Raw genomic sequence first — 20,535 nt, forward strand, 5'->3', positions numbered from 1 at the left:
GGTGCATCAAGGCCAAACACTCCCATGCAATTTGAACATAGGTCCGTCTCTTCACAAGGAAGAAATTTGCCTCGAACCCATAAGGTCCGCCATGATTGATTTTCCACCATTTACAATTTTGTGAATTAAACTTAATATGCTACTCTGGCACCGAAGGACCAATCTGCACAAAACGTGATATATGACCTCTGGACCAAGGTCTCTTAATGCTAAATTACACACTAGTATATCAAACAACTTGGCCGCTACTGACCAATAAACATTATTGTGGGCATGGTCTGGCACATAAATGCATATAAATCAGACACTGATGATCGTATTGTAACAAACATATGCAAGCACATTCAAATCGACCACATGATGATGCTCTAACGGGCACATGTTTATATCTCTTGATCTGTTTGAGTCAGAGTGATGAAATTTGGCACCCATGTTCAGGGATATGAGTCTAGCTAAGCTGTAAATTATGGTTCAGTTTGGCCACATCGTAGCGCTGTTGGACAATGAGCTTGCATGAAAAAAAATATATATATATTTTAAAAAGCGGCCATATTGTTTGAGCTGGAGTCCTGGAAAATATAGGATTTGAAGACATGGGTACATAGATGCTATGTACCAATCGGTCCATTTGGTTCTGGAGAAGAAGACGTGTAAAGTATTTAACTTTGAGAACTGGTGCTGCTCAATTAACCAAAATTGACCGATGTCGATTCAATTATTTGAATTCCATTTTGTTCAGTTTTTTTCTGTCAACTCAATGTGAACATTGCACAGTTTCTCTAGAGATAAATCCGATCCAGCTTGAACCCCTGCTTGCTGCTTGCAGCTATATCGTGTGTTTGTTTTTCCCTTCAGGATGGCAACGGTGTGGTGCGCGGCAACTATCTGTCCGTTTTCTTGGAACTATCTGCAGGACTCCCTGAAACCTCAAAGTATGTTTTTGTAAAATTATTGTCATTCTCTTTCTTTGAATTGGAGTTTTGTCACCTTCAACGTGTGTATTTTCTGTGTCTATAGATATGAGTACCGTGTGGAGATGGTCCATCAGGCCTCCAGTGACCCCACTAAGAACATCATCAGGGAGTTTGCATCAGACTTTGAGGTGGGGGAGTGCTGGGGCTACAATCGCTTCTTCAGACTGGACCTGTTGGCCAGCGAGGGCTACCTCAACATGCAGACTGACACCCTGGTCCTCAGGTTACCACTAATACTAATAGAGAGAAAGATGCCATTTCTAACTCTGGGTTTAGTGTCTTCATTGGAGTAATTTTTGACTGCTGAGTTGACTTTTCTCCCCTGAACAGGTATCAGGTGCGTTCGCCCACCTTCTTCCAGAAGTGCAGAGACCAGTACTGGTACATCAGCCAGCTGGAGTCAGCCCAGTCCAGCTACATCCAGCAGATCAACAACCTCAAAGAGGTGTGGGTTTTAGATCCCCACAAATTAATCTCTAATTAATCTAAACTAAAATGATTTGCGTTAACTCATTGCATATTATTTCTCCATGTTGTCAGAGGCTGGCCATTGAGCTGTTCCGTAGGCAAAAGTCTCGCAGCTCGTCCCCTCCTGACCGGCGCCTGGGCACCTCGACCTCGGAGAGAGACTCCCGCTCAGGGAAAGGTCCCGTGGCTGAGGATGGCTGCCAGACCACTGCCACTGAGACCAAAGTGGAAAGAGGAGGAGGAGGAGGAGGAGGAGAAGACCCAGCACGATGACTCCAATGTGAGTCACTCATACATTAGCACTTTGTCATCATATTCATCCATATTCATGATGACCACAGAGGTTCACCCTGTATTGGTTCATATTTGTGATTCAAGATGGTGCACACAACACATGATCATAGTACCCAAACACACTGATTAGAAACTCTTAAGTTTTACAGCTATGTATGTCTCCAGCCCAATGGTCGAAACAGTTAAATGTTGTGTGGATACGATAGTTTCCTTTGTATTTACACAGGGGAGCAACTTTGGTTTTAGAAATGGGGGAGGATATAATATATATATATATATATATATATATATATATAAACACCGCTCGCTCGGAGACGTCCGCAGGGTCCTAAAGCACACCGTTGCCTCGTTTTGTATCACATTCCAATGATAAAACTGGGGGGGGACAAAAATGTAATTTCAAACTGTGGGGGGGAAATATCCCCCCATCCCCAGTGAAAGTTGCTCCCCTGTATTCACATAACCACTGGGGTCGAAACATTGTTACATAAAAATCCAGGAAGCATATAATATTTCTCAGATGAAAATGAATGGCATTATAAAAACAACCCGTCTATAGCACTGGACGAAATTAGATTTCAGAAACACTTAATCATTCTGCCCCTTTTCCACCTAAAATGTCTCTAGTCCTACTTAAGGGCTGACCTCAGCATGCATTATCATAAGGTGTCTCAAGAGGGAGATGGGGCACAATAGAGGAGAAATGCTTGCTGTGTCAGCAGCTGAGCTCTAGGCTGCATGTTGTCTGAACATTGCGCTAATGTTGCATTAATGTTAAAGTATAGTCATGAGCTGTCTGATGGGGACCTTAAGCATGCACCATTTTATCAGATGAAGATCAAACACAGCAGAGTAGGAAAAGCTGTGTGAGGTTAAGCACTAAATGCTTTTATGTAAATGCTGCGCTAACGTTGTGGTGTGGTCAGGAGCTGTCTGATGGGGACTTGGAAGTGGACTGTCTGACGGGGGACGAGGAGGTGAACCCTCTGGACGGTAGCAGCACCTCGGGCAGCTCCACGGCAACGAGCAACACAGAGGAGAACGACATCGACGAGGAGACCATGTGAGTGACCTAGCGCCACTGTCACCCCTAACCACAGAGCTTTCTCTCTAGTTTTAGTCCCCCAATTATTTGGAGGGGGGGAAATGCAGAAATTATATCCACATCCTCAAATCAAACTTTATTTGTCACATGCTCTGAATACAACAGGTGTAGTAGACCTTACTGTGAAATACTTACTTACAAGCCCTAAACCAACAATGCACTAAAAAAAGAGAGAAGAAATTATTTACCAAATAAACTAAAGTAAAAAGTAAAATAACAATACTGAGGCTATATACAGGGGGTACCGGTATTGAGTTAATGTGTACAGGTTAGTTGAGGTAATTTGTACATGTAGGTAGGGCTAAAGTGACTATGCATATATAATAACCAGTGAGTAGCAGCAGTGTAAAAACAAATGGATGGGGGGGTCAATGTAAATAATCCAGTGGCCATTTGATTAATTGTTCAGCAGACTTATGGCTTGGGGGTAGAAGCTGTTAAGGAGCCTTTTGGTCCTAGACTTGCTGTGCGGTAGCAGAGGTGTCCCTCTGTCCCAACCTGGAATGTGCTAGTTAGAGTGTAGTTTTGATATGAGTCGTGTATGCGTACTTCATCAACGTGTTTTCAAACCCCTGAGCCCGAAGAGACTGTGTGTGGAGTGAAGGGCTGTTGCTTGAGCCTTAGTCTCACATGTTCTTTCTCTCTCTTCTCCACCCCCTCACTGTGAGCTCACCAGATGAGCCATCAGTGAGTCATCACTGCTCCTCATACTGCCTGGCTGAGTGCAAAAAAACAACACGAAGCTCTCCAGCTCCAACCACGCACACTCATACACATACACTAGGGTTGAATATTTTCTAGAAAATCAACCAATTATCTTTCCTGGGAAAATTGCAACCCTATCACGGTATTCCCATTCAAACTGGAAATGCTATTTAAAAGCACATAACATCAGCGTAAAATATGGACAGGAATCTAATGGTTTCTTGTTGTAGTTGTCACAATTTAATCAACTGAAAATGTCTGTCACCACACAATTTGTTGATGTAGCTTAGTTTAAATGTAGGCCTAAAATTAGAGGTTATTAGCCTACAGACTAGTGAACATTACATTTGTTTTTATCTTACCACGGAAAGATGTCAGCCAGCTTGTTGGCCCCTTTCTCTCCCCTTGCACCTAGCTATCAGGGGAATTACGGGAGGTTGTGTTTTTACTTTATGATTGTCACCGCTTTAAGCAGGTTTTGTCACAGGGAACAGATTTGATTCTCCGCTAAACAAACAGACAAGCAGATAGGCCTAGTAGTGGAGATTCAGTTGCTCAAATACCTGCGAATCTGACTAGTCAAACCCATGGATTCGCTTTTGTTATTGTGACATCATCATGTTGCAAATGTCTATTTCCTCATGCGTTAAGCAGACCAGGATTTGAGTCCCTGGCGGCGTAGTGTGTTACTGATGGTAGGCTTTGTTACTTTGGTCACAACTCTCTGCAAGTCATTCACTAGGTCCCCCTGTGTGGTTCTGGGATTTTTGCTCACCGTTCTTGTGATCATTTTGACCCCACGGGGTGAGATCTTGCGTGGAGCCCCAGATTGAGGGAGATTATCAGTGGTTTTGTATGTCTTCCATTTCCTAATAATTGCTCCCACAGTTGATTTCTTAAAACCAAGCTGCTTACCTATTGCAGATTTTGTCTTCCCAGCCTGGTGCAGGTCTACAATTTTGTTTCTGGTGTCCTTTGACAGCTCTTTGGTCTTGGCCATAGTGGAGTTTGGAGTGTGACTGTTTGAGGTTGTGGACAGGTGTCTTTTATACTGATAACAAGTTCAAACAGGTGCCATTAATACAGGTAACGAGTGGAGGACAGAGGAGCCTCTTAAAGAAGAAGTTACAGGTCTGAGAGCCAGAAATCTTGCTTGTTTGTAGGTGACCAAATACTTATTTTCCACCATAATTTCCAAATAAATTCATTAAAAATCCTACAATGTGATTTTCTGGATTTTTCCCCCCTAATTTTGTCTGTCATAGTTGAAGTATACCTATGATGAAAATTACAGGCCTCATCTTTTTAAGTGGGAGAACTTCCACAATTGGTTGCTGACTAAATACTTTTTTGCCCCACTGTACTAGGTAAACTGTTGACGTTACAATGTTTTTGTAATAACGTCATCTATTAACCTTTTAATAACAAAACAAAAATGACATACATTTTCATATTCAATCTATCGTCATGACCACCGTTGTGGCTGACAGAAACCATTATTTCAAAGTCCTTTTATTTCATGTTTAATGTTCTGAGGCTGGTTCTCCATAGTAACAGGACAAAAGGAATTTGTCTGTGGTCTAAGATTTACCAGGGGCGTGAGGGGTCATAAAACCCCCACATCTTCAGACTCCTAGATCTCTCCTCCTCTGTTGGGGTTGAGAGAGAATCTGTAGGGTTGTGGTCTCCTGTAACCTGACCTGATCAGGACAGTCATGACAGTCCCCCTCTGGTAGGTTCAACTTGGAATGATTCTGCATGTTGCAACCCACCATAAGAATGGCCATCGGATGTCCTGGTTTCTGGATCATCATAGCAGCCCCCTTTTGGTGGTTCACCCTGGTAGGATTTCCGCAAGCTGCGGACCACCACCAAAATGGACCTGGGAGGTCCGGCAGTGGCTCTGTATTCCGGCCCGGTTATCCCGGCTAGTGGACCTAGGCAGTAACTTGGCAGACGTTAATAATCCACAACACAGGCAATACATCATTACATTTCCTCCCCAAACGAGCGGCATTGGGGCGCTACTGCTTCCTAAGTGTCAAAGGAAATGAAACGCATAATAATGGAATAAATGTATACAAAATGTGTCTACCACACCGTAATCATCTCATTTGGACTATGTTTTATATATGTCCAAGGTCTTGGCTAAATGACTCTGTGGCATTGTCTCTGTCATGTCTAGGGTGATCCTACTTGCAGGTGGGTAGTTAAGGCACTTGGAACATCTTGGCCCCTGAAGGACAAAGCTTACATTGGGCATATTACTGGGCTGACCTAGCGAGTTCGGGAGAGGAGGCTGGGACTGGGCCCCCTAAGGGGGTTTCAGGATCTACTGCCAACTTTCCAAAAATCGGGATTGCTTCCGTCCCACGGGTGATCCTAGTAGAAGACCTCATTAGGTCTTCCATTGCATGTGTGCGCCTGTGTACGTAGTAGGTGCACACACCAAGGGAAATAAAACCAAGGATCATGGTAACAGTCAGGATACTGTCCAGCACCGTCCAAGAGCGGCCGACAGACCAATCTTTTGGTCTGTAGTCAGTCGGGTCAACTAAGTGCCTCATCCCGTACGCTAAGATCAACAGTCATGGCTCCCTCCTACTGGATTTGGTTTTGAATGGCTTGTGGTAACTCAAGGGAACGTTTAGCAAAAGCGTCCGGCATTTCAGTCTCGGTGTCTATCCTGTCGTTGGGAAGTTGGTAGAGAGCTATGTGAACAATCGCCCCCTCTGGTACCTTAACAAAAACATGTTCAATTGGGTGATGGAGTCATGGCGTTCGTAAGTTTTAATTTTTTTATTTTACCTTTATTTAACTAGACAAGTCAGTTAAGAACAAATTCTTATTTTCAATGACTGTCTAGGAACAGTGGGTTAACTGCCTGTTCAGGGGCAGAACGACAGATTTGTACCTTGTCAGCTCTGGGGTTGCAACCTTTCGGTTACTAGTCCAACGCTCTAACCACTAGGCTACCCTGCCTCCCAAGTCCTAGTCGGACGCGAACGGTGTGTTGACCAACCGTCGGTTCCCTACCACCTCCACTTGTGTGGTGGTGGCCCCATCCCTGGCTGTTCGTTTGGCTCTACAGCGTTCTTCGCTGGTGATAGCTTTAATACCACAAAGACGCTCAGTGTTATCCCTGACAAACGGTTTGCTAGGACAGTGGTAGTGGACATCTTTGGTTAGAGTACACATTAACAGGTTAGGGGTGAGAGAAATCTGGGTTGTTTTCCTGGTAAGCTACAACTGGGGGCGTGGCAATCTTTACGTGGACACTGTCGTGCCAAAATCCTACATTGAGAACTGTTTTCAATCTATAGATATTCTCCAGTTCAACAACCGGCAACGTCAGTAGAAATCCCACTTCATTACGATCAACATCAACTTCTATTGGGATGGCCGACCCCAGACTATAGGCCAAATGTGACTGTAATGGCCTTATCGTGGTTGAAGTAGCTGAGGTCAATATGTTGTGCACCATTGAGAGGGGCACTAGATATGAGGGGATTCTATTCATGGCTAAGTGGTCCATAGAAGAGCTAACTTCACAGAGAAAATCCTCCAGTAACAATCGAACCAATTGGACATGGGCATAGTCATGGTTCATGACCTCTGCTAGCTTTCCTACAGACAGGATAGTTTTGTTCAGGAGAGTAGCGTGTGTGTTGACCACCAGAATAGTGTCCTGGAGAGACTTTCCCACATGTTGCAACCTGAGGGCCTGTGCCTTCATCTGCTGCTGGATAAGTGGCATCTCTTCAGTAATCTCCCTAACATTCCTCTTGACTGTGGCTAGACTGACTGCGTTGACGGCAGTGGTACCTAGGGCAAATAGTGACCCTTGGACTGTTGGAATGAACTCCACGAGGAGCCTGCCTGTTACACGAATGCAGTCAGAAGCCAAGGTAAGTTGCTAGCTAGCATTAAACTTATCTTATAAAAACAATCAATCAATCATAATCACTAGTTAACTACACATGGTTGATGATATTACTAGTTTATCTAGCGTGTCCTGCGTTGCATATAATCGATGCGGTGCGCATTCGCGAAAAGAAACTGTCGTTGCTCCAACGTGTACCTAACCATAAACATCAATGCCTTTCTTAAAATCAATACACAAGTATATATTTTTGAACCTGCATATTTAGCTAATATTGCCTGCTAACATGAATTTATTTTAACTAGGAAAATTGTGTCACTTCTCTTGCAACAGAGTCAGGGTATATGCAGCAGTTTGGGCCACCTGGCTCGTTACAAACTGTATGAAGACTATTTATTCCTAGCAAAGAAAGCCAACTTCGCCCAACGGTGGATGATTTAACAAAAGCGCATTTGCTAAAAAAGCACAATCATTGCACGACTGTACCTAACCATAAACACCAATGCCTTTCTTAAAATCGATACACAGAAGTATATATTTTTATATTTTTAGCAGGCAATATTAGCCAGGTGAAATTGTGTCACTTCTCTTGCGTTCATTGAACGCAGAGTCAGGGTATATGCAACAGTTTGGGCCGCCTGGCTCGTTGCGAACTAATTTGCCAGAATTTTACGTAATTATGACATAACATTGAAGGTTGTGCAATGTAACAGGAATATTTAGACTTATGGATGCCACCCGTTAGATAAAATACAGAACGGTTCCGTATTTCAATTAAAGAATAAACGTTTTGTTTTTTCGAGATAATAGTTTTCCCGGATTCAACCATATTAATGACCTACGGCTCGTATTTCTGTGTGTTATTATGTTATAATGAAGTCTATGATTAGATAGAGCAGTCTGACTGATCGATGGTAGGCATTCATTCAAACAGCACTTTCGTGTGATTTGCCAGCAGCTCTTCGCAATGCTTCAAGTATTGTGCTGTTTTTGACTTCAAGCCTATCAACTCCCGAGATTAGGCTGGTGTAACCGATGTGAAATGGCTAGCTAGTTAGTGAGGTTCAAACGTCACTCGCTCGGACACTTGGAGTAGTTGTTCCCCTTGCCCTGCATGGGTAACGCTGCTTCGAGGGTGGCTGTTGTCGATGTGTTCCTGGTTCCAGCCCAGGTAGGAGCGAGGAGCGGGATGGAAGCTATACTGTTACACTGGCAATACTAAAGTGCCTATAAGAACATCCAATAGTCAAAGGTATATGAAATACAAATTGTATAGAGAGAAATAGTCCAATAAATCCTATAATGACTACAACCTAAAACTTCTTACCTGGGAATATTGAAGACTCATAATAAAAGGAACCACCAGCTTTCATATGTTCTCATGTTCTCAGCAAGGAACTTAAACGTTAGCTTTCTTACATGGCACATATTGTACTTTTACTTCAACACTTTTTGTTTTTGCATTATTTAAACCAAATTGAACATGTTTCATTATTTATTTGAGGCTAAATTGATTTTATTGATGTATTATATTAAGTTAAAATAAGTGTTCATTCAGTATTGTTGTAATTGTCATTATTACAAATAAATTGTTTAAAAAAATGGCTGATTTAAAAAAAAATCGGTATCGGCTTTTTTTTGGTCCTCCAATAATCGGTATCAGCGTTGAAAAATCATAATCGGTCGACCTCTAGTACCTACACATTATCACATGTCACATTCCTACGTATTCATACAGACATGGATGCACAAATATATACACACAACATAGAGAACCCTCACACACACACACACACACACACACACAGACCCATGTCTGTAGGGGGAAACTACAGTCAATTGACATCCCCACTCTCTGCCCACAAGGCACTTCTCTCACTCACTGCTGTAGGTCCGGTAGGGCTTATTATAATTTTTTTCTCTGGTTGGACAGATGCCCTGGGATGTGTTGCTCTGTCGTTCCCCTGTCTATAAATGCGCTGAGTGGTGCGGTGGCGAGTGAGACGCTCTGCTGGAGATCTGACTCATGTTGTACTGGAGTCTGATACAATAGCTGCTGTGTTTCCCTTGTTATCCCCTCTTCTCCCCCAGGGCATACCTAGGAATGTGTACAGGGCTTTCTTAAGCAGACCAATTTATACCAGCATGCATTAAGTACATGCAGACACACGGACACCTTACTTGGAATACTCTCAAATGGGCACACACATCCCATGGGGCCATTTGGCCCCTGCTAAAAGAACAGAATGACTTGTCATGAAGCTGTACCATTCCAGAGAGAACATTGCCGTGCACTGTCCATCCAGTTCATCAGTAGAGAGTGCGTTCAGAAAGTATTCAGACCCCTTGACTTTTTCCACATTTTGTTACGTTATAGCCTTATTCTAAAATGAATTAAATTGTTTTTTCCCTCTCATCAATTACACACAATACCCCAAACCCCATAATGACAAAGGAAAAACAGGGTTTTAGACATTTTTGCACATAAAAAAAGAAATTATATTACATTTACATAAATATTCCGTTTTTTAACATTTTTTACTCAGTACTTTGCTGAAGCGCCTTTGGCAGAGATTACAGCCTCAAGTCTTTTTGGGTATGACGCTACAAGCTTCGCACACCTGTATTTGGGGAGTTTCTTCCTTCTCTGCAGATCCTCTCAAGCTGTGTCAGGTTGGTTGTTTTCAGGTCTCTCCAGAGATGTTCGATTGTGTTCAAGTCCGGGCTCTGGCTGGGCCGCTCAAGGACATTGAGACTTGTCCCGAAGCCACTCCTTCGTTGTCTTGGCTGTGTGCTTAGGGTCCTTGTCCTGTTGGAAGGTGAAACTTCACTACAGTCTGAGGTCCTGAGTGCTCTAGAGCATATTTTCATCAAGGATCTCTCTGTACTTTGCTCTGTTCATCTTTCCCTCGATCCTGACTAGTCTAACAGTCCCTGCCACTGAAAACTACCCCACATTATGATGTTGCCACCACCATGCTTCACCGTAGGTATGGTGCCAGGTTTCCTCCAGATGTGACGCTTGGCATTCATACCAAGAGTTCAACCTTGGTTTCATCAGACCAGATAATCTTGTTTCTCATGGTCAGTCCTTGAGTTTCCTTTTGGCAAACTCCAAGCGGGCTGCCATGTGTCTTTTACTGAGGAGTTGCTTCCATCTGGCCACTCTACCATAAAGGCCTGATTTTAATTAAATTTGCAAACATTTCTAAAACCAGTTTTAAGCTTTGTCATTATGGGGTATTGTATGTAAATTGAGGAAACATTTTTTATTTAATTTTAGAAAAAGGCTATGTAACAAAATGTGGGGAAAGGGAAGGAGTCTGAATACTCTCTGAATGCACTGTATATAGCTGGTCTGTTCCAACACGGAGCACTTTGTGTCTAATCACCCTAAGAAGCTTATTGATGAGGGAACACTTCTCTGTGTGATTTAGGGAGTCCTGGACACACTTTCTAATTTGAGTTGCTGGTCAAGCCAAGGTCTTGCATAAGCTGATTTATTAGTTGGCTCATAATGTCATCTCCCGGCCTTAGTATTGGCCAAGGAACGGAATGTTCCTTAAGTGGGGTTGATTGAACGTGCACAGTTTCTATATCCTTAGAGGCCCACGTAGGGAACCAAATGTCCCCAAATGGTAATTTCTTGTAACAATAAATCGGCAAATGAAACCAATTGATCAGCTCAATCAATTGAAATGATAGGTAGACCTTTTTCATGTGTTGCCATGGTTTAGGCATCTGTCAGTTTTAGTGGTAGTTGTCAGCTAAAGGTTTAGTCTTATTTTGACCCTGACATTGTAGCAACGTTGTTCCCAGTCCAGATATTGATGGTCTCTGGTTCTCAGGTCTGGGGAGAATGATGTGGAGTTCAGTGGGAACCTGGAGATGGAGGAGGGAGAACTGCCTGACGATGTGGCAGGGGCAGCAGGTAACCTCCTCCTCCACTTTGTCTCTCTCTACTCCCTCCTTTTCCCCCTCCCTCCCTTCTTTTCTTTCTATACCCTTTCTGTATGCCATCTTTCTCTCCTCTTTTTGATCTAGTTATATCTCACTCATCAGATCTCTCTTTAGTGTGTGTGTTTTAGTGTAATGGGGCTTAAAGACGATGACTCATTGTCAGTGTGACGACTTGTCATGGGTGTTGATGTGGAACGTTTTAAGTGTGTTGTGTGGAAAGGTGGTAGCTTCAGTGGATGAAAACGCAACCAAAGGGGAGTGTAAAGGGCTGCATAACAATGCTTAGATTTGCATGCATGAAGTGTGTCCTGTTAGAAGCCTACTCTTCAGTACCTTGATAACTGATTTCAACTTTAGCAATTCAGCATTGGCCGCCCTTAAACTCTGACATGTTGGCTGTCTCTTTTACTTACTATCTGACTCTCTCCTCTGAAAGGAAAATATCCATAATTACATGCCCCATATTGGTTTATTTACATTTATTCATTAAACATTGGCTGCAAAGTGGATTATTGTCCCGCTGCCATTTCCAATCTCTGATCTCTCCCCTTCTCAAATGCTCATTGTATGCAGACCTTAATGATTTTTCTACTGCTCTCTCATAGCTGTTTTAAATTTTTATTTGACCTTTATTTAACTAGGCAAGTCAGTTAAGAACACATTCTTATTTTCAATGACGGCCTAAGAACAGTGGGTAAACTGCCTTGTTCAGGGGCAGAACGACAGATTTTTACCTTGTCAGCTTGGGGATTCGATTTCGCAACCTTTCAGTTACTAGTCCAACACTCTAACCACAAGGCGACCTGCTGCCCCTATGACATGGCTAGAGTTTGTGGAGGAGTTATCTTGTCTGAAATGGGCCTACTGTAACTCATAATGGAGTGTGAGCTGTTGAGCAGCCACAGCGCTCCTCTGTGTGATAAACCTAGTAAATAAAGATTTCCTTTTGCAACTAGTATTCATTATGCCCTGTTCCAAACTTATTCAAAGCGTCAGTTGACTCACCCAGTATAGTTCACTTTTTGTCTCCAATTCCCCTTTGCAACTGTCTCCTCACCGTTGTATCTCTGAACATACCTCTGACTCTCCCCTGTCTCTCCCAGGAGGCTCTAACCATGGGGCCAGGTGTCTGAGGCGTGGTGGAGGTCTCTCCTCCGTTGGCAGCAACAACAGTCTGCTGGAGATTGACCCAGTCATCCTCATCCAGCTACTGGACCTGAAGGAACACAGCAACGTGGAGTCACTATGGGGCCTTCAGCCCAGACCCCCTGCTTCCCTGTTGCACAGCCAAGGTAGGTGGTCTCTCTCACGGTGTATCCGGTGTATGTGACAATACAACATATGTTTTTCTACTCTGTACTGTGTAGCCAAGCTAGGGCACAGTCACAAACATTAGGACAAGTGCTAATAGCCACTTAATCTCTTCATCGCGCTTGTCCCTCTCCTCTATACCTCTCTTCAGTCCAAGTCCACTCCAGAAAGGAGCGGGGCGAGCGCCGGCCTCAGGCAGTGAGGAGGGGAGCCCCAGACTCAGGGGTCCTGATCCGGCTCAAGGCCCAGATGGCTGAGGTGCGCAGTAAGATGACGGATGTCAAGTTTCAGCTGGAGGCGCGGGGGGAGGCCAGGGTAGGACCCTCTGGCAGAGCCACAGGGGAACAGGGGCCCTCTTACCACGCAGACTCAGACCTGGGGCCCAGCAGAAAGTCCACAGAGCTGGATCTGATGGGGAAAGGACCTGGGGCCTCCAGACACTGTCGCTCTGGTGAGTGGTGCTCAGGATTGGGGAGTAACAGATTACATGTCAAATATCTTTGACACCTTTTCTGTTTTCTCAACGACATTCAAATTAGCTTTGAAAAAAAGGGCAAGTTTAAGTTTGTTCCGCCTGAGCAAGTCTGACCACAAGTCAGAGACTACTATGATGACACACCAAATGTGTTGGTGGATCACAGGAAAAGAGCAGGAATAGGCTTTTGTAGGCTACAGTCCAAGCTATGTCTTAAAATGGTGCGACTGCTGTCGGGATCCAAAGATTATCCAATTTGAATAAACACTTGGAGGTAAGGATGACAGCAGTGGTCTGGCCTACGGGCAATACGTATATCACTTATTATTGATAACTACATGGAGCATTGATGTGAATCACACTGCTGCTCTCTTATTTAACTATACAAAAATATAAAGTTAATATGCAACGATTTCAAAGATTTTATTGAGTTACAGTTCATATATGAATATCGGTCCATTTAAATAAATTCATTAGGCCTTAATCTATGGATTTCACATGACTGGGAATACAAATATGGATCTGTTGGTCACAGATACCTTAAAAAAAAGGTAGGGGTGTGGATCAAATAAACAGTCCGTATCTGGTGTTGCCTCCATTTGCCTCATGCAGCGTGACACCTCCTTTTGTATAGAGTTGATCAGGCTGTTGATTGTGGCCTGTGGAATGTTGTCCCACTCCTCTTCAATGGCTGTGCGAAGTTGCTGGATATTGGCGGGAACTGGAACACACTGTCGTACACGTCGATCCAGAGCATCCCAAACATGCTCAATGGGTGACATGTCTGGGACATTTTCAGCTTCCAGGAATTGTGTACAGATTCTTGCGACATGGGGCTGTGCATTATCATGCTGAAACATGAGGTGATGATGGGGGGATGAATGGCACCCAATGGGCCTCAAGATCTCGTCACGGTATCTCTGTGCATTCAACTTGCCATCGATAAAATGCAATTGTGTTCGTTGTCCGTAGCTTATGCCTGCCCATACCATAATCCCACAACATTGACATCGGTTGTGAGGCCTGTTGGACGTACAGCCAATTTCTCTAAAACGATGTTGGAGGTGGTTTCGGTAGAGAAATTAAAATTAAATTCTCTGGTAACATCTCAGGTGGACATTCCTGCAGCCAGCATGCCAATTGCCTCAACTTGAGACATGTGGCATTATGTTGTGGGGCAAAACTGCACATTTTAGTGGCCTTTTAGTGTCCCCAGTTAAGTTTACAATTTTGGAGAGGTAACTAACTGATTACATTTAGAAAGTAACTTACCCAACCCTGTTGGTGCTATACACCTTCACTGTACACAATACACTCTACAATCTGTGGAATTGAATAGCATTTCACAGCACTTTCTACGGTTGACTCTAAACAGCCAACTGGGGAGCTATCGACTGCTCAGTCAGATGTTCGTCCAACTGTGGTTTGTGTGGCAGGAGGGAAGAAGGCCTTGTCTCCCAAGCAGGAGGACAGCAGGCTGGGCCTGAGAAGAGCTACAGACGGAGTGGAGAAGGAGTCAAGAGGCCAGAGCGATGAAGAGTTGTCCAGTGATCAAAGCCTCTTCCCCAGGGACACCCCCAATGGATCAGAAGGTCAGTAGTAAACCCAGGTAGAGGTTGGGTTAGCAGGGTTTAGACCTGCACCAGTGATGACACACCGCCATGGCTCCACCTAAGTACCCAAATGTATGGTTGTCACGTGTCACACTAATTTGTAAAACATTCATGCAATGCACCAAAAGCGAATGACTTCTGACTGACCAGTGTTTCCCTGTGCTGTGTCATACTGTAGGATCCCTGAAGCCACACAGCGTGCACAGCTCCCCTCCTTCTCTGGGCAGCTCATCGTCATGCTACGACAGCAAGCCCTGCAATTCCAAACACGACCAGGAGCAGCTCTACGGGGCTGACCTGTACGCTCTGGGGGGCCTCAACGGCATCTCCACCTCCACCATAGCACGACCCAGGACCCAGCCCATGGGGTAAGACTATAACACCCTGTTCCTAAATCTAACCCTAGCCCTTATGCATTAGTGGCGATTCAGTTACATTTTCCCACTTCAAAAACAAAGTTTTTCTATAGTCCAGGTGCTTGGAGAAGGGCACATGATAATTGGAGAGTATACTTGACAATTGAGAAAATTAACTCTCTTTAAACCAACGTTTTGATCATTATTTATTTATCAAGTGTTTACCCCATGCCAAAGCCTCTCCAATTGAACCATTTGTTTTAGGCGTTATATTTGTTTTGAGCCAAAGTGATACTATTTGTTTTATTACTTTACCGTGCCAACCTATTTGGACTACTGCCAATCTAGCTAACTAGACTGGAATTTATGCACCACCCTATTTTGGGATTAAATTGGTTTTCCCAACGGACAATGCAGGGCTGAGAGTGAGCTTTTCTCTAAACTGTTTAGGTTTGAAATAGACCAGCAACTAGTGGTGAAATTATTAGCTTTCACTCTCTTGCCAAAAGTATCCCTACAGTACCTTTAGAAAGAAAGGAAGAAAATGATTCCCATATGTATTGAAATCAATATCACTTGTGGTTTAAACAAATGGCAAATCAACCTCAACCTCCCTTAGGTCCGGCCTGCTGACGGACAGCTCTCTGGACTGTGACTTGGAGGAGACGGCTGAGGTCCGCCAGTCACTGCTCTCCCTGGCAGAGGGACCCTCTTCACGCCCTGATGAAAGTGAGCCGTACTGCTCTAACCCCCCTCTTCCTTCACCTCTACCTCGACCCTCCTCTATGGAGGAATGCTATTGTGACGGCAGTAAGGATTGAGCTCCACTTTTTATCTGTGGATAAAAAATACTGTAATCTAATACCATACTGGAGGTAGAGTTAAAAGCTTCTCGGTGAAGGGAATTTTAAAGGATGTTTATTCTGCAGTTTTAGCCCTAATGATCTTGGGGATGAGTTGGTGTCTGTAGAGAGACAGAGAGGAGGTGTCTATTCTGCCCTGTGCAGGATGAGCTGTGCTCTTGGCGGTGATGGTGTTTCCCTTACCTCGGAGATGCCGCTATATTGGTCTTGGTGGTTCCCCCACTCTGTTACATGTACCTTTTCTCCCTCTTTCTATCTTTCTGCTGTTTTCCTTTCTGTCCCTCCGGCCCCCTCTTTTGTTGACCTATGTGCCCTTTCTCTTCCTTTTCTGTTTGACTCTCTCGTTCTCTCTCCCACTCTGTCACTCTGATTTCCCTTGTCCTTTGTGCCCCCCGCTCTTTCTGTCTGTCAGGTCATCTTGTCCATAAGCAGACGGTGGTGCTGCTGCCAGGTATGAGCAGTGACAGTGAGATCGACTGTGACACGGAGAACGAAGATGAGGTGGTGGCCCTGGAGGCTGGAGACTGCCGCTATGATGCCCAGGCACTGCCCTGTGCAGGTCAATATTGTTACCTGCCACACACGCATATATATGTGTAACCCCTTCACACAAACACTTAAACACACATACATTAGTGTGGGATCTCATTTCTGCACACTTAACACATTTTAGCCTCAAATCAGCTTGCCAGTACCGTGGAAGGAAATTAATGCTAAGCTCAGTGTTTTAAATGCTTCTGTTCTTTCCTCCCAGGGACCCAGTTGAACTCGGACGACCTGTGCTTCACCACAGGAGAGAACACAGAGAGGTGATTCCCCTCCAACATGGCCTCCACAGCCGGTCTAAACCGTGGCCATCGCCATATGGGCACTGGAGAGCAGTGTATAGAACTTTAATGTACACAAGCACTTGTGTAGACACTTGCATGCAGTCATTCTAGTCACCGGCAACCCCAAATGCAATGAGAATGCTACAACTCACTAAGTGAGCACCTTGATGATGACTGCAAAATATGTAAATATATTTGATCACTTTTATTAATCTCCATTTATATTTAAATGTAAATTGGATTAAATATGAGTTAGAATGGGGCGAGGAACAATATATTTGCGAGAGACATTCTTTAGGCTGTCGTTGTGAAAGGTAAAATAGTAACATTTTATAATATTTAACTAACCTCATGGTTGATGTTTGCAACGTCTAAATACTCCGATTGGGCTTTGGTCTGGACATCGATTGGGCTTTGGTCTGGACATCGATTGGGCTTTGGTCTGGACATCGATTGGGCTTTGGTCTGGACATCGATTGGGCTTTGGTCTGGACATCGATTGGGCTTTGGTCTGGACATCGATTGGGCTCTGGTGAATTTTGAGAATTAAGCACAGTACACCTGCTTCACAACAGAAAGAGAACCTTAAAATCTCTCTGCCTTTCTGATTCAATGAGGTGCTATTGATGTGTTTGTGTGGAGGAGCACAGTTAGGCAGGCATCACACAGTGCTGTAATGAACACATCATTCTTGAAAACAGTCTGAACGAACGCCTTGAAGTGGACGCATTTAGTACCTTTATTCTTGTTTCACCATTGATTTAAAACTTGTTAGGAAGTCCCTTTCTGTGCAAATCTTATCATTGCAAACTACTGTATTTCGTCTGCTACTCCCGGTAGATTGGCGTTGCTTGCCCCCCAATCTTTCAGAACAAGAACCAGTTTTTCTGCTGTGTAGACACATTGAAGGATGTATCAATGGTACGTCCTTCTCTGGCATATGTAAGAGATTGCTACCTTCTGAATGTGTATTGAGTAGTTTCTTAGTAGAAAATTAGGCATGACTCTTGTTCACCGTAGCGGATTTTGCCCGAATTGATGATTCACACTGACCTTTCTTGGTTGACAGTCTGGGCTTCAAGTGCTTTTTAACCTTGTCTCGTAAGTAAACATCAAAGCTGATGTACCTTATCCGTACATACAGGGTTCTTTCTTTCACCAGTAACTGTTTTCTGCAGCCCTTGTCAAGATCAGCTCTGTAACATAGGCATGTATGTAGGTGGTGTTTTTGAGTTTTCTGCGCTGCTATCTTAACTCTTTTTCTGTATTGTGTGCGCAACTCCTCCCAGTTCAGCTATTCTGCTCGTCTTTGAAAAATGGGTCCATGCAAATTCATACATTTTGACTTCTATGAAGCAGATATAATTTTGTTTTTCAACTTAGTCGATTCCTTTTCAAAAAATGGATCCAAATGTCACATTCCGTCGTCTTGATTCTAGATTATTTTATTTTGCTTGTTTTCTGGGCAAAATTTGACCATATTTGACCATATTTGGAAAGTCATTTGTTTGACAGAGACATGTGTAAATAAGTGTTTGTTTTGTACAAAGGCTTCCCAACAGTGATGTGAAGTGTTCTGTTCTTTAAAGCATGTCATGGAGCAATTTTCTTTCAATATCCTTTTTTTCCCCATCAGAGGGTGCCATCTCTTCCTTGTAGTTGAGCTTTGCTGTGTGACCGTGGACCATTTTATTTACACAGTAACATTTTATTATTTTCAACCCTTGAAAAGCAATCTGACGACCACACTAGCATCCACATGGACATCATAGCAGAAACTGTACTCTTTGTACCATGGAGAACAATGAACACTGGCAAAGACTGTCTTCATTGAAATGTACACTGAAGAGGTGACCCAACTGAATTTGTAAACATTTCTATCTCTTGAAAGGGAGATGTGTAAGATGTCTCAAAGTATACTGGTGTGCATTGACTAATAAGGAAATATGTTCTAAATGCCTGAATGGAGAGCTCAGTGGTTTACACTATAAATATCTTCCTTCAGCTGTAGGATGCCTGATGTTTACCCCCAGCTGCACAGCCTCCTAATGTTCCATCATGTGTGCCTAAAACTGCATGGCTTTAATGGAGTTGAACAGGCAGACGGAGGGTGGACAATATGCTATAAACCTCTTATTGTGCCCTTGTATATACAGCTCCAGATTCATCCTGATATGGTCTAATTGTATCTATTTCACTGTCAGTTCACTATGCACATTTCTGTTTGTGCCCAGGTTGTAGCTGTGTGTTTGTCTGAGTGGGAAAGGGCTGACTTAGGAAAGGTACTAGAAAGAGGGTGATTTAGATGGTTTCAAGTGTTCATGCTTTCCTTTGTGTCTACCATGAGTGTTTATTTTATATTGTCCCAGAATGCAGTGGGATTTTTATTTGTTGTGTATGTGTCATTTTTTTGTTGTAACTAATAGAATATGACATTTAACAAATAAAATATTTTATGGTTTCTTGAAACTGAATGTGTGTTACCTAAATATGGAAATACTTTTATGAAATGGCTGAATTTATGTAACAATGAAAATCCTGCTTTTGTTTTATCCAACATCAACTGTATGAGAGCTCCATTGCAGATGTGGAGGCAACCACAACAGTGGGAGTTACCCCTCGTCTCTTGAGGTCTGCATTGTATAGGAGGGTGGGTGGTAGGGGCTTAGTGTGTCAGGTTGGCGTGGCTAGAGATTGAGCTCAACAGAGTACTTGAGTGAACGTTGGCACCTGCCATGTCCTGCTTGCATCCGGCCAGCACCAACTCTTCCTTCTTTCAGAAGGCCACCATGCCCAGAAGCGGGGATTGATTTAGGAGGATTGGAGAGGACATGCTGCACATTAGTCCGCAGTGCAGAAAGCCCCGTAGGAATTGACATGACTCAAGTTACTGTTATCCTACTACAGGTAAATAGTCTGTTTAGCAGGTTTCCCTCATCCCATTTCTAACCACCCCATAATGTTGTATATGTATTCACATTACATATGTTGGTAATGTGTAACGAAGCTACTTCAAAGTGCTCCACTTCATACCAATGTTTTCTTGGGTAATTGCTCACATTAGTTAGAAATTGATTCTCATGAATAAGTTGTTTTGAACTGCTGATGGATTTGAAAAGCTTTCTAGGTCTAAGCCATTTTGGTTAGTGTGTTGTCAATAAAGCCACAATGTACAGGTCATAATGTACCCTGTAATGTCTTTTCCCATCATGTTATGATATCTGTTAAGTTTATGTTCAGGAAGTGCCTCAGCTCTTCCACTGAAAAATGTCCATATTGTAATCCCCCTTTTCCTTAGCCCTGATTTCACTCAAACTAGAACAGCAGATCAAATGCATCCAGATTAAGGCCTTGATTTGATCAGATCAAGTGTTAACCGGCGATAGCTGAAACATGCATAGCTTTGTTTTGCCGTGTTGGAGTAACCGCGATAGAGCTGTCAAAACGGTTAGCAGCTGCTCTTGTGATCATTGTCACAAAGTCACACCCATCCATTTACATTAGAACAGGGGTGTCAAACTCACTCCATGGAGGGCCTAGAGTCTGTCTAGACAACTGTGAGGGGAGTTCTTAACTAATGAGTGACCTTAATTCATCAAGTATAAGGGAGGAGTGAACCTGCAGACACTCGAACCTCAGTGGAATGAGTTTGACACGTGTTAGAAGTTCAGAACAAAGTGTAGACTATATAGAAATAA

The 20,535-nt window shown here is 43.4% G+C and overlaps 1 protein-coding gene across 1 annotated transcript in view; it reads left to right on the top strand.

The window, feature by feature from the left end:
- The window catches only part of LOC115135961 (E3 ubiquitin-protein ligase TRIM37), a 38,940-nt gene extending 19,634 nt beyond the window's left edge, over positions 1-19,306 (top strand). Inside the window, 14 exon segments of the mRNA XM_029671226.2 lie at positions 856-932; positions 1,018-1,197; positions 1,305-1,419; positions 1,515-1,670; positions 1,672-1,722; positions 2,663-2,799; positions 11,278-11,360; positions 12,493-12,681; positions 12,852-13,151; positions 14,612-14,767; positions 14,967-15,156; positions 15,764-15,873; positions 16,420-16,566; positions 16,762-19,306. Of these exon segments, the coding sequence (XP_029527086.2) occupies positions 856-932; positions 1,018-1,197; positions 1,305-1,419; positions 1,515-1,670; positions 1,672-1,722; positions 2,663-2,799; positions 11,278-11,360; positions 12,493-12,681; positions 12,852-13,151; positions 14,612-14,767; positions 14,967-15,156; positions 15,764-15,873; positions 16,420-16,566; positions 16,762-16,820 (1,950 nt within the window). The 3' untranslated portion in view covers positions 16,821-19,306.
- The last annotated feature ends 1,229 nt before the right edge of the window (positions 19,307-20,535 follow it).

The sequence above is a fragment of the Oncorhynchus nerka genome, linkage group LG10 (genome assembly GCF_034236695.1).
Source record: "Oncorhynchus nerka isolate Pitt River linkage group LG10, Oner_Uvic_2.0, whole genome shotgun sequence".
NCBI lineage: Eukaryota > Metazoa > Chordata > Actinopteri > Salmoniformes > Salmonidae > Oncorhynchus > Oncorhynchus nerka.